The sequence below is a fragment of the Panthera onca genome, chromosome A1, assembly GCF_046562875.1.
Source record: "Panthera onca isolate mPanOnc1 chromosome A1, mPanOnc1 haplotype 2, whole genome shotgun sequence".
Classification (NCBI taxonomy): domain Eukaryota; kingdom Metazoa; phylum Chordata; class Mammalia; order Carnivora; family Felidae; genus Panthera; species Panthera onca.
In genome coordinates, this window is record NC_138339.1 from 48,412,715 (window position 1) to 48,439,152 (window position 26,438).

The window sequence follows — 26,438 nt, forward strand, 5'->3', positions numbered from 1 at the left end:
ACAGACATAGCTGCCATTGGAGGGAAGTGATCAGCCCCACATGGGTAATATGCTCTCACAGCAACTACTCTTTCTGGGGAATCAGATACTCTCAATTGGCCACCCTGCATCACATTCCCTTTTTCGTGTTTGTGGGGTATGTGGGGAGGAACATGTGATGAGCAGCCCTCAAAGACTTACCCAAAGCAAATAATAGTTCTATTGAAAGGAGAGTGAGGGAATATTAAACAGGTAAAGCCATTGTCACCATTCAACCTTTTCCCTTGCCTCATGTGTGGGTGTGACATCTTCCTTTGAAATTCTTTCTTCAGACTTTGTTTCTTGCTAAAGTCTCAAAGATTTGCAATGACAAAGGACATGGGTGAAAATGAAACTTCATTTTTTTTTTAAATTCCCCTTGTCTTTTCTCCATAGCTGTATTGCCTAACCCTGGTTGAGTTGTAACAGGTTTGATGCCTGTTACAAAACTTTGAAGGCAGAGGGCAATAGGAACTCAAGATTGTTGCAGGTGCCATGGCTCCAGTTTAATGTAGCAAAGTAAATGACCTGGAATATCTCCACCATTCACAAATGAAGAACTGCCTCCTGAGTGGTATTTTCTCTTCAAAGGGCCCAAGCTCACTTAAAGCTGCTTATCTACATTCAGTCAGGTGTTTGGAGATCTGTGCCAGGGAAACCCTAGAATGCAGGTATTCCCTCCACACCTCAGAGGCCACATGACCTCCTTTTTCCCTGCTTGCTCACATTTTCTCATGAAGATGCTACTTCTTGCACACTTTCAATATGGCTGCCAGCCTTGCATCTCTATTTGAAAGTTAAAAGTGTAAGCCTGGGGGATTGGTTGGTCTAGTTTCTTATCACAGGTCTATTATTAATTATCTTTGTAATAGTGGGTAAGTTATCACTTAGCCTGCAGAAGCCTCATATTTCTTAACCAGAGGGTTGTCACGAAGATGAAAGGGACTGTCTCTGTAAAAGCACTTAGCATGACTGTCAGTTAAGTGTTAGTTGTTATTGGTCAGTACCTGTCACTCACTGAACCTCTCCTCTGGGTTGCTTAGTTTCAGTTTTCAAGCCAGAATCTGATTGGTCAGGTATGGACAGGTGGCAATTCTAACAGGACCACCTAGATAGCCCTTCAGCAGAGAATCTGGTCTAACCAATCATCACTACTTCTTGGTGGTCTTTTCCTGGAGGAGGAGACTTTTGGAATATGTCTCAATTCCCAGGCTTATGATGGAATAAATAACACCTTCAGCAAGAAGTTAAGAAGGTGCTCTGCAGCTAGATTTGCCTAAGTTCTGATCCTTGTTCCACCGTCACTCTCTGAAACCTTTCTGTGTTTTAGCTGTGTTGTATGAAAACAGGGAGATAAAAATAGCATGTGCTTCATAGGGGTGGAGTCAGAATTAAGTGAGTTCATCCATGTGAAATGCTTAGAAGCATGCCTGGCAAATAGTAAGCACTTAATAGATATCAGCCAATGAAATGGCTTTTTACTCGTGTAACTCTGAGCTCCCACAATAGTCTGGTAGGAAACTCTATCTCCATCATTACTGGGTTGCTCAAGAATCAGGGTAGCACATAGAGTGTCAAGAAAATGTGGGCAAGCCTGTTAATCCTTGGTCCATTAAGATCACCTCTGCTATCTTCATTTTTCCAGCCTATATAGTCACTGAAAGTATGTAGTCTCCCAACTTGCATGCTACGGAGAGGGCTAAGGAATCTTCGCTGAGGCTGTGGACCATTGTGCCAAGGGGCATGACACAGCTGTGCCCTCTGAGAGTTTCCCACCTCCCTAGGGATGATTCTGGTCCCCAGAGGACCTTACATCTCACAATTATTCTAAATCGGGGGCAAAATCTGCCTCTCCTCTGGGCTTCCCTCCAAGGCACTCTTCTCTTTTCCCTCCCTGGGAGAGTAGCCAGCACACTCTCCACTCAGATTAGGCCTTCACTAAGGGCAGGAATAGCTGTCGATTTGAGGCAGCTTTGCTTTTGATCCGCTGAAAACCTTCCATCATTGAACTTAAATGCATTTTGCTAAGCGAAAGCAGCAAACCCAAAAACTCTCTACTGAATGATTCCATTTATATGACGTTCTGGCTAAGGCAACACTGTAGGGCCTGAGGACAGTGGGAGCCAGGAGTAAGGGGCTTGAGGGAGAGATTGACTACAGAAGGGCAGTGCAAGGGAAGCAGATTTTCAGAGCGATAAAATTGTGCTGTGTTTGCTTACGGTGATAGATACATGACTGTACCTATTTATCAAAACTTGCAGAATGATAGATCACAAATAATAGTACATTTCACTTGCTGGAAACAAACATCAAAGAAATGCAGAGGGTCTTACTATCTGCTTGAAGTTGAGGAGAGATAAAAATATGGGAAGAACAAACACAAATCAATCGTTCTAAAAATCATCAAGCCACAGATGAAGATAAAGAGGGGGGCTAAGCCTGATCATGTCATGTTCAAATGTTGGGCTTTTTGTTGTAGGGAACAGGAGCTCATCACATACTGTGAACCAGACAGGAAACCTGAGACACTTGGGTTCTGGGAAGTTTCACTGACTGAAGTAAATTGGAGAGGTTACAAGAGAGCTGCTAGAGAAGAAGGGAGACTGTACCACTGAGACCGAATAGCTAAAGCCCTAACCATTTCCGTTCCTGTACAAAGATGTGTCAGGCTGTCACAGTGGTGTAGCAGATACTGACCAGCTCAAACCTCTTCCCTCTATAAGTTTCTGTTTCATTCCACAACTTTTACTACCTAGGAAATTGAATTCAAAGCGTCTGAGTTTGCGCATCTTGTTTAGAAAAGAACAAAGAATCCCATGACATGGTCTTTATATGACAGTGAAGGCAGCATACACTCAATGGACTGTCTCACAAGATAGAATAAAATGAGTGTTCATCCAGCATTTCAGTTATGCATTATGGAAGCACAAAAGAAGGAGCAATTAGTGATAACTGAGAGAGGACCAGGAAAAGATTCGTTATGGAGGAGGTATTTGAGCTGGGTCTTAAAGAATTCAATACATTTAAAAAAGAAAAAAGCTTTCTGGCTGAGAACATAGAATTGCAATCAGCGATCAATGAAAAAGTGCTTTAATATCATATGAAGGTCTAGTAAGAGTGGTTTCCAACTTTTGATCATTTGGCTTATGGCAAAAAAAAAAATTCTAGGTGAAGAGTATGATCATCTTAAAGGGTCTGTTTGCTTCTCTCTCCTTGGTCTTGGGTAGAATGGTATTGACTCTTATGCAGGGAGGGGTGAATAACAGAATTCTCACAAGGTGGCTCAAATGAATAATAACTAGGGACTTGGTTTTCTCTCATAAGAATTAGTCTATTGATAGACACTTGCTGGTAGCTTAGTGGTGTCTGGGTCAATATATCTGAAATCCACCTGGCTTTTGTCTCATGGTTGGAAGATGGCTCTCACAGCTCCATATTATACTGATAATCAGAAATAAGAGTGGTACTAGCCATATCTGTCCCTTCCTACTAGAACAGAAAAGGCTCACCCCATACTCATCCCCAGTAGGCTTCTACCTACATGGCATTAGACAAACCCATGTCATAATGGCCACCCCTAGCTTCAAGAGAGTCTGGGAAAGCAAGTATTTAGCTGCGTACTTTGCTTCCATGAATAATACCAATATTTTGTTGGCAAAGGAATGGATGTTGATAAGTGACATGCTGGCCATACTAGGGATAAAGATAAAAGAAATCTATACAGTGTGTAAGGTGAAAATCATAGAGTCAAAATTATCTCTTTAAAAACTTTATTTCTAATGTTTATTTATTTTTGAGAGAGGAAGAGGCAGAGTGTCAGCAGGGTAGAGGCAGGGAGAGGGAGACACAGAATCTGAAGCAGGCGCCAGGCTCTGAGTTTTCATCACAGAGCCCGATGTGGGGCTCAAACCCACAAACCGTGAAATCATGACCTGAGCCAAAGTTGGACGCTTAACCGACTGAGCCAGCCAGGTGCCCCAAATCAAAATTATGTTTAAGTCACCTGTAAAGTATCCCCATTTTGAGGCTTACTTTCATATAAGGTTGTATTCTGAAAGTAAAGCATTCAAGTGTTCTAATGCTTTGAGACATCCAGGACTTTTATTAAGATTTCAATTTGCTGGTCCTCACTTTTCAAGTCGTCATCTTGATCTCCTGTAAATGACTTTATACGTTTCTCCAATTATTTTTGAGACAGTGTTTCTCCATGGTCCTCAATTAATGTTTTAATTTCCTTCTCTATAGGAAAGCATCACCCCCCAGCTGCTTGGCTACAGGCACAGAGTGTTCCACTTCTTTTTCAATGACCAGGAAGCCCTTAAAATCATGTATGTGTTGTTTTCTTGGGTCTCACCAGCGTCCATTGAGCCTCAGAGTCTTGATTTGCTCTCACACTGTGAGACAGACACTTGGGAACTGAGTCTTGCCTAAGAAAGCTGTGTATTCGGGGCTTTCATTTTGCACTCACTCCCAAAAGGAAGGGCAGGCAGAACGAGTGCTGTCCTTAACTTGATCGTGCAGTTTGTATCCATTCTCTCCCCCATCGCCCTGAACTGTTGGCCTGATTCTGGCCATCTGTCCCACAAAGACCTGGAGGGGAACATGGGTGGAGTGCCACATTCATGTCATTCATGAGACACACAGTGCATCATCTTTGAGAACACAGAACATGGAGTCTCTCTCGTGCCCAGGTGTGCTGTCCTTGCCAAGCAGCCTTCTCGGCTTGTTGATGATGCTCCATTGTTCATATACCATCCTAACTTAGAGGCTGCCTTGTTCCAGCATTCCGTCTGTTACGCAAATCCAGTGAGTTGAAGTTCTTTGTTTTATTGTGTAGTTTTATTTACTATCAAAAATAGTGCAGTCATAAGAAACTAAAATGAGGTTGCTTGCTGCTTGGATGGTTCCTTTTATATTTTCCAGTTTTGGCTTAATGATACACCAAGCATGAGTTCTGGTCTATTGGTTTCTAGAGTAGAGTTTGTTTAATTAAACTACTTGTCTCTTCATATCTTGCCAGAATATTTTTATACGTGGATCTTTAAATTGCTCTGCAGTTTCACATTCTACAAAAATATATAAAATGTGCACCTTGATGGTATGGCCAGTTCAGTTAAATTGTCTTATTTTATTTTTCTCCATGGTTACCATTCAAATTATTTAATGATATTCTTCTGTATTACTAGCCTAATCTTCTATTATCATAAATAATGATATCTGTTGTTTGGTGACACTTTAGTGTTCAAGGACATGTAACCTTATATATATACTTTTATAATCCCCATTCCACGAAGCCGGAAACTGAGGCTTGAAAAAGCTAAATAATTTGCCCAGTATAATATTCCTCTTCACAGTCTTCCTGTACAACCCTGAACGTGTTACACTTTACCCAGTGTACATGTCTATTAAAGTCCCCCATCTACATGAACCTGAATATCCACATTATGCACACGGACATTCAGGTAGCTGAGCACATGTGCCTCTACCCAGCAGGTGCCATAGAGCAGACCGATGCCCCTATAAAAGTTTGGTTACCAACCAGAGCTGGAACTTTAAACTCTGATATCTAATATCCGATATCCAATATTCAGCTATCTTACTATATTTCTCTTGTCAAAAAGTAGTAGCTCTTGCTTATAACAATTTCTTCCCTTCCCACTTACTCCTGCCCACAAGAATCTGCCTCCATTTCTTGATAGAATGACTCTGATTATATAAGTGATCTGCATGTTGCTAAATGTCATGGGCATTCTTTTTTAAGTTTATGTGTTTATTTTGAGAGAGAAAGCAAAAGGAAGGGAAGGGTTGGAGAGAGAGGGAGAGAATGAGAATCCCAAGCAGGATCTGCATTGTCAGCTCAGAGCCCGATGCAGGGCTCAGTCTCACAAACTGTGAGATCATGACCTGAGCTGAAATCAAGAGTCAGACTGAGCCACCCAGGTGCCCCTTCATGAGCATTTTAATTTCGCTTCTTGCCTCTAAGTACCAATTAACATGGGTAACTCCTCCCACTTTTTAGAAGTACTTTTTTTCTCTTAACTTCCTATGTTACCCCATTCCTGGTCTTCTTCCAACCACACAAGCCATTTCTTTTCAGTTTCCTTTGATAGTTCATGCTCCGATAGCAAAACTTGAAATGTTGGAATCCCTTAAAATTCTGACGCTGGCTATCTTTGTCTATCACTCTCACCATTTCTTGGATCAGACCACCCATCCCATTTTCTTAGTTTCCATAATCATCTGTATTCCAAAAATCTCTATGCCAGTGGTTTAGAACTCTGCCTTGAGTAATATACCTCTGTATCCAGCTGCCTACATAAACATCTGAATTTGGAAAACCCACAGATACCTTAAATTCATCATAGCCAAAACTAAATTTTTGCTCTTCCCCCAAACCTGAACATTTCTTACCCCTTTACCCCTCATATCATACTACCAGGTTCTTTCAACTCTACCTCTTCAGTACCTGTCACGTTCACCTTTCCCGTTTTTTTTCACTATGGGTTACATAGTCTAGGCCTCCATCATTTCTTACCTGGCTACTAAAATAGCCATCTAACTGATTTGCATGCATTTGCTCTTGATCCCTTGTACTACATTTTATACAGTATAGTCAGATCCTGTAACTATTGGAATTCGATTTTGCTGGAAATAACAGACAGCCTAACCAGTAGTGGCTTAAACAAGTTGGGGATTTGTTATTATGTAATAATAATTCTGGATGTATGCTGTCCAAGGCTTATAGCAGAACAATGTTATAAAGAGACCAAATTCCTTCAACCTTCTTCCTTTCGCACCTTTAGCAATATGGCTTTTACTCACATGGTCTCATAGGGCTGCTGTGCCTCAAAGCATTGCTTCTCTATTTCAGAAAGGGAAGAGTAAAGAACAAAAATCCTTCTTTGTTAGGCTTTGGGTTTTTTTGTTTGTTTGTTTGTTTGTTTGTTTGTTTTTAATTTGGGAAGAAAATATCTCCCCAGACACTTGTTCCTACATCTCCCTGGCCAAGGCTGTATCACACAGCCACCTAACACTGCAAAGGGAGTCTGAGAAGTTGAGTAGTTTGGGTTTCCAGGCTGTATCATAGACAAATGCAAGAGGGGATGCACTGTGCTTAAAATGTGACCAGCCGACAGTCCTTAATATCTGCCCCAGAGTATTTAAAAAAACATACCTGATCATCTCATTCTCCTCTCTATAGCCTTTCAATGGCTTCCTTTTCCTATTAGGATAAAATTCTCAAACATGCACATGGACCAAATGCTCCTACGTGACCTTGCCCCGACTGCCTCAGAAATCTTATGGCAGCCTTGCTCTTTCCACTCCAGCTACAGTCCTCTCCTTACTCTTCCTTAAAAGCAGCAAGCCATGTTATGCACAGTGTGTGTATCTATGCGCAGAGAAAGATTTATTGTGCCTTTACGAACCAGTGTTTGGGGGCACCTGGGTGGCTCACTCAGTTAAGCATCTGACTCTTGTTTTCGGCTCGGGTCTTGATCTCATGGTTTGTGAGATAGAGCCCTAGCTGGGCTCCAGCACAGAGCCTGCTTGGGATTTTCTGTCTCCCTCTCCCCCCTTTTTGTCCCCCACTTGCACATGTTCACTGTCTCTCTCTCTAAATAAATAAACTTGAAAAAGAGAACCAGTGTTTGTACCCTTGGGGGCTACATTGACCCCACTGAGAATACATGATTTACAATAATTGTCATTATAAAAATCAGTATCTGTCTAGCCACCATAAAAGTTCATAAGGTCAGACGTTAGATCTTCATAGCCAGGATTGCCTTAATACAGTGCTGGCCACAGTGTAGGTAATTGTTAAATGTTGCTAGACAATGAATGTTACAACACTTAGGATGGCTAGAGATTTTATATATTTTTTGAAAATTGTACTTGTGATCTCATAAATAAGAAAAGCCTGAATCTGTTTTCCCCCCAAAATCATTTATGGAATAGGTCCTCCATAAATATTTGTTGAATGAATTAATTATCTGTACATTTTGGTCAGGAGAATTGTCCCTAATTCCTGAAAAGAAAATATTTGGTATGTATCCTGGAAATGACTTGTAATGACTACAAATGTTTTGCATGAGCAGTTTATTAAATGCTACCAGCAGCCAGAGAGACACAATGGGATTAAATTACTTCAAGTGACTTTATCCACTCAAAGTTTCTGTTTGTTGCTCATGTTGGGAAGGGTTTCAGAAGCTGACAGCCGCCTTCAAAGTGCTTAGCCCTGAAATTCGTGGAAACTCTGCAATCTCACTGATTACTCAGTTCATTTTAAATCCCAGATTAGACATAACCCAACCCACTTCCTTAAAAAGAATTTTTCACTGCGCATTACCATTAGGAGAAAGCCAAAAATTCTTGTTATGAAATAAATAGAAAACTACTGTTTCTGAGGAATTTCCTGTGATCAGCACTCCCACGAAACACTTTTATGGATAACATGATATTGGGATTGCTATTCAGGAAAATAGGCCTCTAAGGAATATTTAAATATTAAAATGTAACTGTGTTCTCTAGTCTGGACTTACAAGGCAAAAACCATTTCTCCTGTATCTAGAAAGCTTTTAAACAGTAGCAGATATGTGAAATGTGAAACGTGCTTAGCTACAATTTTGGAGTAACTAGAAAGTTATCTTGCAAGGAAGACAATGTTCATTATTCAAGAAATTACTATACTGTTCATAGTTTTTTAAAAAAATATTTCCTGTTTATAAATACTTTGGGAGACTGTAAGTTTCCTTGTCACATTGCCTACACCTTCATAAGAAAAACGTAGTCAGATTCAGAGCAGCTTCTTTTACTAAGTAAAGGCAATTTTAGTTGTAATTAAAATATCAAATATGAAAAACTAGATTTCATTGGAGATGTAGAAGGTCGCCATGGGCACCACTGGCTTTGAGTATTAATCACCTGGTTTTGACCATCCATGTCAGCTCTTCCCCTGGGCCCTCTGATACCCATTGTTCTCTGTCTTGTCCAGTGCCTCACCAGATCCCATTGGCTTTCCACTTAAATATCTCCTAAACCCATCCACTTTTCTCCATCTGTGCTGCCAATTCTCTGGTTCAACCTCCCACCATCCCTCTCTCTGCCCCACTGCATCTATCCTTACCCTCCTCAAGTGTCTTTTCCATGATACAGTGCCTCAGTCAGCTGCTGGTGCTGCTGCTATAACAGAATACCATAGACTGGACAGCTTAATCAATAAGAATTTCTCACTGTTCTGGAGGCTGGGAGCCTGAGATCAGGGTGCCAGCATGGTGAGGTTCCAATGACGATTAGAGTTTCAATGTATGAGTTTTAGGAGGATACAAACATGCAGACGATAGCATGTTGGCTCAGTGATCTTGAAAAATGCCAGTTGGATCGAGCCAGATCCCTGCTTAAAACCTTCACCGTGACCTATAAGGTTCTGAATTACCCAGATCAGCCCACCTTTCCAGTCTCATCCCATGCTGCTGACCCTTGCAAAAAATTGTCTGGCCACACAGATCTTTAATATCTTCAACTTCCCAACCCTGATGTTTTTTCATTATCTTTTCAACTGCCACTTCCCCCTCTTAACTAGTTTGTTCCTAATCACTTTACAAATACCAACAGAATTTCACTTTCTCAGGGAAACTTATCTGCCAGACCAAGTTATGACCCCAAGTTGTATTTCAAAGACATTTTTTTTATTTTCCTTTCAAGTCTTTATCACTATTTGTAACTATTAGATATTTTTATTTGAAAATAGCATTCAGGGGTGCCTGGGCAGCTCAGTCGGTTCAGCATCCAACTCTAGATTTCAGCTCAGGTTGTGATCTCACAGATTGCGGGTATGAGCCCCGCATAGGGCTCCACACTGGGGGCTCCACACTACCAGTGTGGAGCCTGCTTGGGATTCTCTGTCTCTCTCCCTCTCTCTCTTCCCATCCCCAGTCCACATGATCACTCTTTCTCAAAGTAAATAAATAAACTTAAAAATAAATAAACAAACTAATAGCACACACTACTGGAATACACTGTGCTCTCCTATACTATGGACTCCATGTCTGTTTGGCTCATTTCTAGACCTTCCTGCTCAAAACATGTTGAATATCGGGTTTTTCAAACCTACCAGCCTCCTTTTCTGGTCCCTTTCCTAGTCCATTGGGTTTATCCAGCCATGTTATCTGGAGGATTGTAAAACAGCAGATCTGGAAACAACCTTATAGATCATCTAACTTCCACCCCCATTTTGTATAACAAATGGGGAAATAAGACTAGAAAACAAATTGCCAAAGGCCATATAATAAACTAACTCATAGAAGAGCAGCACTAAAAATCAGGTCTTTTGTTTGTCGGTTCTCTGATATTTCAGGAGATTAAATCATTCCTTCTCCCATTTTTCTTATCACCATTTTTTAGATTGAAATCCGTTGTCGATTTTATAACCTAATATTGGTATAAAAATATATCCTTTTCAAGTAAAATATGGTTCTTGTTTAGAGTTATCATTCAGGTTATATCTACCCAAGCAACACGGATTAGAACACTTAAAATGTTTTGACTTCAAACAATGGTGATTAGATATTTTGACTCGGCATTTTGACTATTTTGGCCCCATGATTCAAGCCCAAAGATGAGTTTTAGTCTATGTTCATTAATACAAAAACATTAATCATAATTGTGCCAATCTTAATGCATGCACATCAAGAAAGAATTACCAGAGCAAACTCCATTAAGCCAGCTTAACTCCTTAATCAATGTTCTAAACAGCACACTTAAACCATTTCTGACCTTTTTGAAAGTTTTCCTTGAAATTACTTCTGAAAGATCAGTTCTTCGTGTACAACAAAAATTTGATTCATCATCCAATTTTTCTGGCTCCTATTATTATAACATCTAGTATAGTATTTCTTCCTTTGTGTCTAATGCTTCTCTCAAGTCCAATTTTCTTGTAGCGTGTTTTGCAGATGTGAATCTGCCTTTCAGGATTTGGTTCATGGCTTTATTTAACATATGCAGGTTTAGGCACTTTAGTGTTTTTTATTTTTTACAAAATTGAATTTTCCCCAATTTTTTTGGAGTTTAAAGACTTATGAACCAGGGTTTTGTTTTTGCAGTTAGCTTCCTCTATAATAAATTTTTCCATCTACTGTTTTATCTCTTATGAAATTTATTTTCTAGCGAGCAGTTCTGCCAGTTAAATGCAGTTTGAAATTGGACAAAAGTCTGTTTGCTATTATTTGATTCCTCCTTAAACACAGAAAAGTTTTAGCATTTTTTCTTTGGATATTTCAAGGTTTCTTTCTTTTTTTTTTTTTTTCCTGGTAGGGAATGGAAGTGGCCCAAGACAATCATCTGTTTAAATTGTTACCTGATGAAATATTTGATTTGAGGGGAAAACTATTTAGCTCTGACACTTCTTATCCCATCCCTTGTTTTACATCTGGGGAAATCAAGGGTCAGAGAGGTCTTCTGATTTGCATAGGATCACAGAGATAGGACTGGATTTCAGGTCTCTTGACATCTGGGACACTTTGAGGGGAAAGCCTCCGAAGTTGAGTATGCTTTCCCGAGAGGAGAAGCTGGCTTTTTGTTACTATGGCAATGGAGGGGATTTGAGATTTTTTGACAAGTTTACCCCCTACCTGTACTGCAAGGAAAAAAGAACCACTGAGCTAATCTTTAAATCTTTATGGTGATTCAAAACACTTTAGATAGATCCTGTCACATGCTTTATAAGTTCCTAATTGATTGTGTGGAATTAAGTTATTGGGCAGAGAACCATCTAATGGAAACACATTGATGAAATCATTTTTGAGGGACATTAATGGAACTTAAAATAAAACTGAAATGGCTTTATGGATTTTTCACTCAAACTGTTTATGAACATTTATTGCCAGTAAATTATATTGTGTCAGAAGAGGGAATCAGTAGGTATGGCTTTAATAGAAACCTTTTTGAAATAATAAAATCGAGAATAATTTATTATCTAAGAACAGATAGGGGATGGGAGAATTCATCCTGATGGATGTTTGTCCACTCTGCAGCTTCTAGAAGAGTGAAAAATGGTGTTAAAAGCAGAAGCCTGATAGGACTTGGAAATAAATGGTGTTTTTGAAAAGCACTAATATCTCATCTCATTGTGCATGTGGATTGTTTTCAGAAGAGAGGTGAGGGGAGATTTAGCAAGTGTTACTTGAGGGTATAAACATTGGGATTTGTTCATATCTCATAAAAAGCTGAACAAGTAGAGAATGATTTAATATAATGAAAGAGACAGTCTAGAATAGTAGTCACAGACATTGGTTCCAGGGCCAAAAGATGAGAGTTCGGGTTCTGACACCTCCTTTTCACTGTGCAACCATAGGAAAATATCCTGACTTCCCTGAGTGTCAGATTCCACATCCGTAGCAACAGACATGCATAGTCTCTACCTCATAATAATGATCAAATTAAAACAATTTCCATAATTTCTAGTTTCTAGTATGTGCTTTAAAAATGTCACTTTTAAGAGTCATAGAGGACCTGGATAAGGGGAGGAAAAAATAGGTTTCATAAATATTTTAGTACTATAAGCAGTATCTTATTGACTATCATCTGCTGATTTCTATGTGCCAAAGATCTCGTTCAATCTTCCAAGACCCCTAGGAGATAAAGTTACCATTAATATCCTTTCTTTTCAGAGAAGAAAACTGAGCATCATAGAGATTGGGTTTCATGCCCAAGGACACTCAGATAATGAGAAATTCTGGTACATTCCCCTGAGAAGTCATATCTGTGAGTCTGTTTTCCAGTATGGATGGCACGTATGGGCCCCTGTGGCAAAGTGCATCAAAAACAAAATCAGAGGGCATCTGGTTGGATGGTGGGAGCAAAAGGAGCCTTAGTGAGTGTCTTGCCCTTCATTTTGACCCCACATCCAGAGCCCGTCAACCACCCAGATCCTCTATGAGAGCCTAGACCCCTGGGTTTTGCTGTCTTGCCACCTTATGGGTGCCACATTCTCCTGGCATTCAGAAAACAAGACACTGGGGTATAGTGGCTAAAAGTAGGGCCTTGGTTCAGATGCCTGCATATGAATCTCAGCTCAGGCATTCACTAGCCATGTGACTGTGAGCCCCCTCTTTTTTAGCCCCACTTGTCTTGTAGGACAATTAGTTTTCTTGGTCTGGGGAAGAAACTACAGACCTTTGATCTCATTTTATTTTAAAGCAATATTTGTATTTAGCCCAAATAATATTCTCTTCTTAGCATAGCTCTTTTATTTTAAGAGGCACAGTTAAAAGGAGTTGGATTTTGGACATTCATTAAAAATGCAATGTGATACATGAGGAGTTTTATGACAGTAAATTAGTACTGCCATAGGAGTATTAGTACCAATTGGAAATAAGTAGTACCAAATTGGACCCCAATAAGGCATCCGGTGGAAGCCTAGGGAACCTAAAATTGAATCTGTCTGTATTCTGTGTGTGACCTTCGGAGACCATGGTTGTTCCACAAGCATATGGTGAGCACCCATAATGTATTAGATGACTTCATATAACCTTTTTTATCCCCCTTGGAATTTCTTTAAAAGGGTGGCAGAGCGAGGGGCCACTGGCTGTGGTACAGCACTTCCTTCCTGAGCTTAGTACAGCCAGATGTTAAGAAGTGGCAAATGAGGTTTGGTCAGTGTATCTGACAAATGGAGAAACAGACGCAGCACAAAACTTGAATAAAATAAAGAAAATAGTGCATGCTTTTGAGGTTCATTTTAAGAAAATGGCATTCTTCATTTTTGGACAATTGAACTGAATAAATGTAGTATATATCCTTATATATGTATGTATTTTGCATAGTCCTAAGAAGTAGGTATTCTTGGGCTTCAAGGGGCCTTATAAAATGATAGGAGGATACAGGAGATATCAGTGAAACACAAAGCCTCACAGCATTGTAATACCAGTTCAAATAATGAAGGTTGTCTATGAGCAGTACTAATTGTTGTATCGGTAAGTCAGACAATTAGGGCTGATTTTAAGGGAGGTAATGCTCTTTCTCATGCAGTTTTCATAGTTTTCTTAGTAGAGGAAGGGGAGATATGAGCTGGTACTAAAGAGTCAACACAGTGTATGTAAACAGAAATAACTTTCCTAGCCTTAATCAGGTGTATAATTGTTCCTTTTAATCGTTAAAAACAACAACAACAACAACAACAAAATAGGTTCCAGTGGCTCAGAACTAAGCATCTCTAAGGAATAGAAAGGGAAGGGATTTCAAGGGAAGCCCCTGTTAACTGCAGTAGTGACAGATGGGAATTGCTCAATAACAGGTTTGAGATGGTACTGAGAGGTGACTAAGGCCATGCTCTTGGGTCAGACACTTTAGAGCCACGTCCCAATGTGTCACTCATTGTCCCGTGATTTCTCCTGGCCTATTTTACCTACTAGGCACCCTCTACAGTATCTTTTGTCTAGGCGCTCTTCAAAGGATCACAAAAATCTTGGAGATGTGGATTGTATGCTCTGCAAAACAAAATTTAATACATGTGTAACAAAAGCCACATTATAGTCTATAATCCAGCCCAATCTTATTCAGTTATTGTGTTAGTCAGGATTCTTCAGAGAAACAGAGCCAATATGGATCTACCTATGGGAAGAAAGTCATTATAAGAAACTGGCTCAAGTCATTATAGAAGCTAAGGAGTCCCACAATCTGCTGTCTATAAGATGGAGACCCAGGAAAGTTCATGACATAATTCAGAATGAGTCCCAAGGCTCACTGAGAACCAGTGCAGTCAATGGTGTAGATTCCAGTCTGGGTATTAAGGCCTGAGAACAAGGAGCACTGATGGCAGGAGAAGACTGATATCCCAATTCAAGCAGTTAGACAGGAAGAACCTAATTCTTCCTTCCTCCGCCTTCTAGTCAGGCCCTCAACAGGATTGGCTGATGCTCACCCACACTGGGGAGGGCACACTGCTCTGCTAAGTCCTTTGATTCTACTCTCATCTGGAAACACCCTCACACCCAGATGTTGTGTTTAGCTCAGTATCTGATTACCTCATGATCCAAGTCAAGCTGACACATAAAATGAACCGCCACATTTATAAAGAACATAATAAAGTTTAAATCACTAGGGCAAAATAGTGTATGCATAATAAAACAACATGCTTGGGAAATTTACATTAAAAAATGTTGTATATAATTGAGACTGTGGGTACATTTTGATATATTTGAAAGGTGGTGTGTTGGTGTCTTGAAAGGCAAAAGTGTCTTATGGGCAGAAAAAGATCTTTAATGTCCCCACACTAAACGTCTCTTTGCCTACTGCAACTGTTGGTAGGGTGGTTGCAGGCAATAAATGAGCTAGTACATATGATGTGTACATGATGGTATCTGGCTTTTAGTAGTCACTCAAAATGCTAGCTCAGATTAATAGTTATCATTTACCAGGATACTTTAGTGACCATCCATGATGTTAAAATTTGAGGCATTGTTTGCTGATTTTACTTGCAGTAGTCTTACTTGTATCAAAAAGATTAAATATTTTTACAGTTGCTACAAAAGTCAAGAAACCATTTCATTTTCCTAGACTTAGCTAAGATAAATCTGGATTTGTAATATCAGTGGTTAATGGAGGAATTCTAGACATCATAGCAATGCAAGAGGATTCTAGAAATTCACACATGCATACAAGGTATTATTCTGCCCCTTTTTGTGGCTTCAAAGAACTACACCAAAAAATGTATAAAAATCAACACCTTTACTTCAGAGTACAGGATACTGCCTAGCTAAGTTTAATTGAAAAACTAATATTCAGTGCAATTGTCTGTGATAAACTAAGGTGTAAATGAGTTGAAAAACACTTTGGGAGCAGACAAATCAGATAATCACCACCTCTATGGCTGGGAAGGTTCAGCTGGTGATAACAAGTTGTAAAGATAAAAGCTTGTAGCAAGGTCAAGAGCTAACTGTCTAGATTGGGTTGGGGATCAATGTTGAATAATACTCAAAGTGTGAAAGCACTGAACTTCAAATGATCTCTCACAGTGTTCTGTTTTGTTTAACTTTTCAAGATAATAGTGTAGAACTTTAGGGAAAAATGTTTTTGCTAGATTTTATTAGGTGAATAGTTTACAGTGTTACAGTGTTCTCCACCATCCACCCACTGCTGAGATGTTGTATGTGTTCTATGATTTGTGCCCCACACTGAAATAAGAGGGCTTCAGCTGCTGTTTTTCAAAACATTTCCAGTTGGGTAACTATTAATAGTTGATGAGAGACAAGAGTTAGACTGTGCCATTTCTAGGCTTTTTTTTTTTTTTTTAATGTTAACATTGTATTTGCCTCATGGCCTCACTCTGATCTCAGCAAGAACACTTTCAAAAGAAGCTCCTTGTTTTTTCACAGGCTGTTTGCATGATTTGATTCAGTGCTCCCCCCCCCTCCCCCAAAGGTAGGAAGCTAAAGCCAATGGCAAAATGTGTGCTTTGGGTTGTGTGAAGGATTCACTACATTTAGCTCCACTCATTGTGCTGATCATGTCCCCAGGTGACATGCAAAGTCTCCAACCTCTGTTTGCTTTTTTCTTTTGTTTACAGGAGCGGAGGGCACAGTGTTCCCTAAATCTATAGAGACACCTAATGTCAGGGCAGACCCCTTCAAGGAACTAAGGTAAATTTCTGACTATGCTTTGCATTGATTAGTGGCTGTTTCCTTTGTCTGAGAAACTGGCTGATGATCCATTTTGACTATAAGGAATGTAACAGCGTCACAACATGAATATACAAACTGGGAGAGATTAGAAAGGACAAGAAGATAAACTACAGCCAAGGGAAAATTTTCTCTGAGAACTTAAGAAGATTGAGGGTTTGGAGGAAGATTGCCAGCCTTGTAATTAGGAGATGCAGGATTCATTCATTTGCACTGCCTGTTTCCTGCTCTATTTTGTGGGACCAAAAAACCTAACCAGTTACAGCACTAGTCAGTAATTGGTGCTGATCAGCCCAAAGAAAAGTGGTATCTGAAAGAAACTGGACTCTAATATGATACAGATTTTTGTTTGTATGTAATAATCTCTCCATTACTTGGAGTGTTATGGTACTAGAACTACTTTCTGTGGATATTCCCTGTACTGGTGTTAATCTTCAAATATCTATAATTGTGCTGCCTTTAGCAGAAAAAGACTCTGAGATCCTGTATATTTACCACCAACAACTAAGGAAACAAAAAAGAACAATAGATATACCTATAGATAAACAGACAAACAGAGATAGATATAACCTAAAAACCATTACAGCCACCAAAGGACCATCCCTGGCTCCAAAAAGGAACCCATAAAAAGTGGTATGTTGACACAAATATAACTATAATTTTTACCATATACTTATGATATAGGCAGGCTGGGACCCAGAGGGGTCTCCCGCAGGACCAGTAAGAGGGTCCTGGCCTTCATGCAGGAAGAAATCAAATATAATCTGGAGAAAGTGAAAGCAGAATTTATTGAATAGCATGAGTGACAGACAGAAAATAGCAGATGGAGTGTCTGGGAGACTCAGAAAGGAAAGGAGAATGAGTTTCAGCATCGCTTGGGATTAGGGTTTTATACGGGAAAGGGGCCTGAGGTTTGTGTTTCTCCAGGAATCCAGGGTAGGGTCTGATCAACTGCAAGTGTTGGGTGACCAATAGCTGTTATTCCATAAATCACTGAAGGTAGGGGGTGTTGATGCCAGTGTAGGCTGTGGTTTGTTGGAAGATAATGTCCTGGAACATGTTTGGGTTTTGGCTCTTCTTAGATGTTATCAGATGTTTGGGACCTAGAACAAAATTCAGATTAACTTTCTTGCTCCCCCTTGGAAGTGGGAACATAGCTCCTTTGGCTTATTCAGAAATGGGGTCTAGTAGAAAAACAGCAGAGATGGAGCCTTTCTAAAATGGAGTCTCTACTGCTTCCCTACCTCATTTACAGCCATGAAGAATTCAGTGAATGCTGGATTTCTTCATTTCTTGTAGTTCTTCTAACATAAATCATCATAAATAATGTTGAATATTTAATAGTAGACATCAAACATAAGCAAATGTGTTTGTATCACACAAGCCATATCTACTTTTTCAAGATGCAGCCCCGAGATCTATGTCTTGCTAAAATGGCAACAGCCATGTTGGCGTTTGGATTTCCCTGAACAGAAACACATTCTCAGTAAGTGGAGAATATATCTCCTCATTACAAAATGCCTAGCATTCTTGCAAAGCTTGTAAGGCTTTATGACTATAGGGAAATAAATTGGGCCAAAGGAAGAGGATAGTTGGTGAAGAAAGAGAACATTTACTTCTCCAAGTCCCGTATACCATGGGCTGTATTTTTTTTTTTTTTAATTTTTTTTCAACGTTTTTTATTTATTTTTGGGACAGAGAGAGACAGAGCATGAACAGGGGAGGGGCAGAGAGAGAGGGAGACAGAATCGGAAACAGGCTCCAGGCTCCGAGCCATCAGCCCAGAGCCTGACGCGGGGCTCGAACTCACGGACCGCGAGATCGTGACCTGGCTGAAGTCGGACGCTTAACCGACTGCGCCACCCAGGCGCCCCGGCTGTATTTTTAATATTATATGCTACATTGCAAGGTTTTATTTTTTCCTTGAATAGTTGCTTCCATCTCAGGGCTTCTTCCTGACAGAAGTTACCTGACCGTCAGCTAGATCCTTTGTTTCATCTTAGGTACTAAGCAGGAATCTTTTCAGCAAATCCACCCAAAGAAACCTGTATTTCAGGACTCTGAGAGCAAGCTCATTCTCTGAGAGTGCAGCGAATCCTCGTGTCTGTGATATAAGAGCTCTTTTTTGAGACAAGCTAATGTGTGACCTGTTTCCCTTTCTTTTCACAGACCTCTTAAGGAACAGAGTTATTTTTTAACACAACTGGTCAGTAATTAGTGCTGATCAGTCCAAAGAAAGGTGCTGTCTAGAAGAAGTTGACCTCTAAATATGACCCAGTAATTCCTCCCCTCCCCCATGGAACAAGTGCTCCATTACCTGGAAGGCATGGAAAATATGAGAGTCAAAAATTTAGGCTAACTTTGCTTTAAATAGAAAAATAAGGGCTCCTGAGTGGCTCAGTCAGTTAAGCGTCCGACTTCAGCTCAGGTCATGATCCCACAGCTCCTCAGTTCGAACCCCGTGTTGGGCTCTGTGCTGGCGGCTCAGAGACTGGAGCCTGCTTCAGATTCTGTGTCTCGCTCTCTCTCTGCCCCTTCCCACTCATACTCTGTCTCTCTCTGTGTCTCAAAAATAAATAAATGCAAAAATATTTTTTTAATAGAAAAATAAATCTTACGTGGTTAAAAACAAACCCAGCCCACATCAAATAAAAAGACAAATTATCCAAGCATCAGCGCACTTTAGAGATCCATATTCTGAAAACTTTAGAGCACAGTAATTGCTCATATAAGGTTGTAGACTATGGTCCTCTGTTGACACCAATGGAAAACCCTGGGACCTTGCCTTAAAAAAATTAAATCTCCAAAATTTACAAGTGAATCTCCTGAGTCAAAGTGCAACAAAATAAGGACTTCTGCTCATTGCTACCTTCCCATTGTTTATTTTAAAGTTGTAAGCATATCCTACAGAAACAAGAAATAAAATTTTCTTGCAGGACACATAAAAAGACTTTCATACGTCATTCTACAACTGGAATGTAGAATGTTTGCCCCTATTCAAATTGTGTTGATGGTTGATAGCCTGAATGGAGTCAGGGCCTAGAATGTGATAATTAGCTCCTTCATCCTTATGATTTTTTTTTTTATTTTAATGGCACTTTGTAGGAGAATCTCTGACCAATTGAAAGATAATGAAATGTAGATGATATATTAGCCCAGACCAGTGCTTCTGTGGATGTTTCACCTTTGTCATCTAATGGTACTACACTTTACTCTTTGCTATTGAACGGTATTGACCTTGAATATTGAGTAAATAGGTAATGAACTTGGTGACTAAGTCTTCTGGCCTCTGACTTTACAGTTGGATCAGTTTTACTGATCCAGTGCATTTGTGCTGGGATGTCTTCTCATCTTAGGAAAGTAGAATAACCTAAGGAAGATCCCTGGATTTGTGCCAGCAGATAGCACTGAGTGAGCTGTTCAGGTGAATAAGAATTGGTCCACTCCTCAGGAGCAACACAACTGAGGGGAAGAATATCGAGCTGGGGGTCAGATACCTACAGCAAACACACTATATAGCCTTGAGCTAATCCTGGAGCCCTGATATCTATAAAAAGCCAGGTCTCTTCAGGCTCCAAACAGCTAATCCCCTTATATTATTTTACTTTTTATTATAAAGTAATTTTAGATTAACAGAATAGTTGCAGGGGACCTCAGTGGCTCAGTGGTTAAGAATTGGACTCTTGATTTTGGCTCAGGTCATCATCTTGTGGTTTGTAGATGGAGTCCCAAGTCAGATTCATATATTCTCTCTCTCTCTCTCTCTCCTTCTCTCTCTCTTTCTCTCTTTCTTTCTTTCTCTCTCTCTCTCTCTTTCTTTCTCTCTCTCCTTCTCTCTCTCTTTCTCTCTCACTCTCTCTCACTCTCTCTCTCACTCTCTCTGCCTAAATAAATAAATAAACAAGTAAATAAACCTTTGCAAAAAAAAAAAAAAGAGTTGCAATATTCCTGCAGATTATCCCTCTATACCCTTTACCTGGTATTTCTGATGTTAACATCTTACATATCCACGGTATATTTATCAAAACTAAAAAATTAACATTGTAGCCCCATAAAATATCTTAATTTTATGTAAGATTTGCTTAAAAACGTGCAATCACCTGAATGCATTACAGATCCAAAAAATATGTAAAGAAGAGTTTAACAGAAAAACTATTTGTTTATACGTGAATTAATGCATCTTTAAAACTCCCACTGCAGTTGTTAGAATGTTTTTAATGAGAGTTGTTTTTTTTAATTTTTTTTTACTTTAACTTGTTTTATTTTTTATTTTTTAAAATTTACATCCAAATGAGTTAGCATATAGTGCAACAATGATTTCAGGAGTAGATTCCTTAGTGCCCCTTACCCATTTAGTCCATCCCCCCTCCCACAACTCCTCCCATAACGCTCAGTTTGTTCTCCATATTTATGAGTCTCTTCTGTTTTATCCCCCCCCCCCTTATTTTTATATTATTTTTGCTTCCCTTCCCTTATGTTCATCTGTTTTGCATCTTAAAGTCCTCATATGAGTGAAGTCATGATATTTGTCTCTCTGACTAATTTCACTTAGCATCATACCCTCCAGTTCCATCCATGTAGTTGCAAGTGGCAAGATTTCATTCTTTTTGATTGCTGAGTAATACTCCATTGTATGTATATATACCACATCTTCTTTATCCATTCATCCATCGATGGACATTTGGGCTCTTTCCATACTTTGGTTATTGTTGAGAGTGCTGCTATAAACATGGGGGTGCATGTGTCCCTTCGAAACAGCACACCTGTATCCTTTGGATAAATACCTAGTAGTGCAATTGCTGGGTCATAGGGTAGTTCTATTTTTAGTTTCTTGAGGAACCTCCATATTGTTCTCCAGAGTGGCTGCACCAGCTTGCATTCCCACCAACAGTGCAAAAGAGATCCTCTTTCTCCACATCCTCGCCAACATCTGTTGTTGCCTGAGTTGTTAATGTTAGTCATTCTGACAGGTGTAAGGTAGTAAGTATCTCATTGTGGTTTTGATTTGTATTTCCCTGATGATGAGTAGAGAGTTGTTTTTTTAAATAATGTTCTATACCCAGATTTTCTTTGCCTTACTTGTCAGTGGGAACTGAGTTAAAAAAACTACAGGTTATTTTTCCATACACCATCTTCTGAACTGAACAAGCAAAATTTAAATATCCATCCATGTCCTTCACTTACCCCAAATATCAAACATGGGAAAATAGCATCTATTTTAGAGACCTTGTCTGTTGGTATAACTTGTTTCCTCCAACATCAATTTGGATTTTGAAGGTTTTTTTTGTTCTTTTATTGTTGTTTGTTTGCTTGTTAATGAGAGGCAGATGTTAGGCCTCCAGCACATCTTCCTAGAAGATCTCAATCCTCGGCTCAAAAAGTAGTAGCTTCCTCTGCTAGAGTTTCGGTTGACTGCTTTCTTTTTCAGAGTTACTATCGTTACTGTATTCACAGTGTTCACTTAAGATGTTTGTAAATAATCCAGAGTTGAGTTGAAAAATCACAAAAGAGGGTTGCTTCTCTCCAGACAAATAATGAGGGTTAGCAAGGTCTGAGCCCAATATCCAAGTTGGGTGGTTTGTTGACTTTGCCCCTGAAGGACAATTCTGAAATAATGACATGTTGCTCTAGATTCAAGACTCTACTGAAAAAAATCTACCAGTCACTATGCTTATCTCTTGAAATAAGAAAAACTAACTTGGAACAGAAACTGGATTTTAATAAATTCACGATCTGAAATTCATAATCTGACTATATTAAATGTTCACTTGTTCATTATCTTTTTTCCTGGTGTCTGTGTATAAAGACAATTGGAAAGTTCCCTGATCTCAGGCTGTGCATGATCTGAGACAGGAAATAGGCCATTTAGTTTTGCATATGTATTTTCTGTAAGAACAGAAGCTACCTTTGAAGGTCTACCTTGCTCTAAGGATTCTTTTCAACTATGAAGCTCTCTGTAAGATTCTGATCCTACAGGAACAGGAAATAGACTGTGAGATCTTATTTCCCAGACATATGCCAGGGCAAATGTAAAACATAGGAGAAGGTTACCTAGACCACTAAACATATATAGCCAATTCTGTTCCTCTGGATATCACTAAAAGCTTGGAAGGGACCAAAAAACAGCAAGAAACCAAAAGATCTTTACAAAAGAATTTTTCATCAACTAATGTGCGGATGTGGTCTTACTCTACATACAGTTATGATAAGGGTGGTGACCTGATTTCCATTTCATCATAGGTCAGTCACTCTTGGCCAGTTTTTTTTTGTTTGTTTTGTTTTGTTTTGTTTTTTGTTTTGTTTTTTTGTTGTTTTTTTTTTGGACACTAGGAGTCAAGGCATGTGCTAAATATTTGGAATAAAGAGATAAATGAGTACTCAAATAATTTATAGTTAAGGAGAATAAGATAGACATGCAACCCAAATATAAGGTAGAATGATAAGTGATGGACTAGATATATGAACAAAGTCAGAGGACACACAGAGAATGACACAGAGAATTCTACCTGAGAGGGTTAGGTATGGGATATTTTAGTCGCAAGATGAAAGAAAAAGCCGGTAAGTGGGCCTCAGAATTTAAAAAGCATGGTTCTCTAGGTCCACTTAATGTAAAGGCAAATAGGCCAATGTATTTCTGTAGCTCCCAAGAATATTACCGTGTCATTTCTAAAAATGAGGTGCTATAATTTCCTTATGACCATTGTGTTATTTAATAAATTGTGAAGGCAATCTCAAATATGATCACAGAGGACTTTAAGGATTGTTACAAGTTTCAGAGTTTAGTACATAATTCAGAACTGTAAGAGTCATTACTATCAAACCCATTCTGCCTCTTCAAATAAACAAGGCATTTCTTTGCTACTGTGTTTTTTTCCCCACAGCATTACCAGACTTTTAATAATAAAGCAGAAAGATGCATCTGTTACTCCCAATATGCACTTGAGTATTCTGTAGGATCTTTTTTTAATGGATAGATACTAATCTAAACTCCTTTGGGAACGTTTGAGATTTAAAGTCTGTGTATATCATAAGAAAACAAGAATTAGACACTTCCAAATTGACAAAAAATGAATTTATTTCTTTAATTTTATTTTAAAACGGCTGTAGCCAACTAAATGTTTATTTGACTGGCAGCGGTTTATAAATGTAAGCCACCGGAACAGTCTGTTAAAGCATCAGAGTTCTATTAATTAGAGACTTAGTAATACTTCTCCCTTCCCGTGTCCACCTCAAAAGTCAAAATAGCAAAAATACTGGATAGGTGGTCACATTTTTAATGATATGTGTAATATATATATTATATATACATGGATATATATCATTTTATACACATATGACATTTTTACATATATGCATATATACATATACACATACATATGTATTTTATATATATATATGCAGGTAGAGAGAGGAGGGAGAGGCTATATATTATGCTTCTTATAGCTATGGGTGCATGGTATATGGGGGAATACCATTGTAAGAGAAATCCTTAAATGTTCTCCTTTTTAAACATTTTGCAGACATGTTCTGTAATTTTGTTTATCTTCCCTCTCCTCTAACTTCCAATTCCATGTACTTAGACTAGGTTTTTCAGTTTTATTTTGCACATATGAAATTCACAATTGTCTGATCACAGATCATGAATACTGAAGTGATTCAAAGGAGAAATGAAAATGTACAATGGCCAGATAATGTCATAGATACTCACAAGCCTTACAAAACAGAAGGATCATGATACAATGTTCATGTTGGTCAAGAGTCATGCTTTGAAGGTATCCTGCATTGTGTTTGAGTTTGGCCCCAAATCCTATCTTCTTTGTGAACTTGGACAAGTCTCCTAAGCTATCCTCACCCAGTGCCTAGAACATGGGAAAAGCTCAGTGAACATTAATTCAACAAATGTTAGCTACTGGGAGGAGCAAGCAGCTCATTTTCATGGGGCTCCAGCCCTCAGACACGAGTCCCTAAAGTTTTAAATTTCATCAACCAGTAAAAAGTTTCTATGAAACCTGGGTGACTAATAATTCTTTTTCAATAAAGGACAAAACCAAAAAGCTTTTGTGTATCTACATCTACTGTTGACTAAGACATAGCCTTAGAATGAAAGCCCCATAAACTGTATGCATGTAATAATATTAGCATATAATTGCGGAGGCTCCATTTTCTCATTTTGCCTAAGATGCTAGGGACTGTATCACAATTTTTCACCAACCTACAGTGCCCACCCAGAAAAAATGAACATCTGAAAGCCACAGGCAAGAGCTTAAAGAAGTCCACTTTAAGGTTGCAAACCTGTCTGAAAACCCAAAGTAATACATCTTGTCCATCTTTCAAGACCATATATGTCCCTTTTCTCCCTCCTTCCCTTCTTCCTGCATTCCAGAATCCTATCATCCCCCCCTCCCCTTTTTTCATTAATACCAAAACAGAGTTTGGATTTATCTACCTATTTATTTTGTTCCCTTATCCCCAACCTTTTCTCTAGGTGCCCTTTTCACCATGGTTCTCTAAGTATATAGGAGAAACAAAGGGGTAAAGGTAAAGGGATCCTGCCATATTTGAGGTATTTCCATCTTTCCCTTTGCCATATTTATCTAAGGCTTTTTTGTTTTACAAATATGATAGAGATTATATTTTAAAGCTACCAAACCTTTGTGATCTGCCGACATCTCCTCTGTACAGTATAATTCTACCATTGGAGGCCAAGGAAGGATAAATGGAAGATAACATCATGGGGGAAACGGAGTCTACGGCATAGAGGAATTCCCACTCAGGAAGAGGAAATGGAAAATCCATCTTTTCTGATCTCTGGTGAAATGTAGTAAGAAGATAGGAAATGTAGGGAAAGCAAGTGGTAAAATATACTACAGCCTGTTGACCTTTGTTCTCTGATTCATGGAAAGGGGAAACCAATTAGATTTCAAGGAAAGTCAGAAGCAGAGGGTCATTGTGCATTTTCATTTGGGACTCTAGGAGGAAACCAGCTTATAGAGCTGGTTGGTCTCACAACCCTCTGGATTGTCATGTGGCTAGAGAGGAAGAGGGGACTTGGGTCAGCACTCTCAAATCTCCTTCAGCTCCTGGGGGTTGGCAATGCCAGGGCAGGAAGGAATCCACGTGGTATCCTGTTGAGCCCGGCAGATTGATGACTGATGGGGCAGACTAGTGGGCTCCTGGGCAGCTTCCCTGCAGTGGGTCTGTGGGCTCCAAAGCAGACAGTCCGATTTAGTGGTACAGTGGAAAACCTACCCAGGCCTCAGGGCCTGCAAACACCATTCAGACTTCACTCAGCGAGCATTAAATGAGCCCAGTGAGCAGTAACCAGAATTCACCCCGTGAGAACTTAAGTGTGGGCTGCTAACCTGATGTCAATCAGGACAACATCTTATGGAATCTGAACTGTCTTTGTTCCTGTTACCACAAGGTCACATAAGCCCCATCCTCCCCATATCCATTATGATATAAAGTGGGAGAAGAAAATTGAAAGATTAATTATTTATCCTAATGGGAAAGAATACTTTGTAATCACAGAGAAGATGCCACAAGAAGTGTAATTTTTTTCTAACAATCCATAAGGATAAATTTGAGAGAACAATTAAGTCAAGTAAGAACAACAAAGAAATGCCATTTGCTATCACTGATGAACACAGTTTGTAAATTGGGCAGCCTGCAATACAAGGTATTATGTCAGTCACAATATCTGAGCTGACCATCAGGCTTCAGAAGCCATGAGTCTTCCCCTGTGTG

At 39.3% G+C, this 26,438-nt stretch overlaps 1 protein-coding gene across 4 annotated transcripts in view; it reads left to right on the forward strand.

The window, feature by feature from the left end:
• The window catches only part of SGCD (sarcoglycan delta), a 943,518-nt gene that overhangs the window by 817,064 nt on the left and 100,016 nt on the right, over positions 1-26,438 (forward strand). For all 4 annotated transcript variants that reach the window (XM_078446222.2, XM_078446224.2, XM_060634806.3 and 1 more), the window contains one exon: positions 16,580-16,652. In XM_078446222.2, the coding sequence (XP_078302348.1) occupies positions 16,580-16,652 (73 nt within the window). The remainder of the gene's footprint in view (positions 1-16,579; positions 16,653-26,438) is intronic.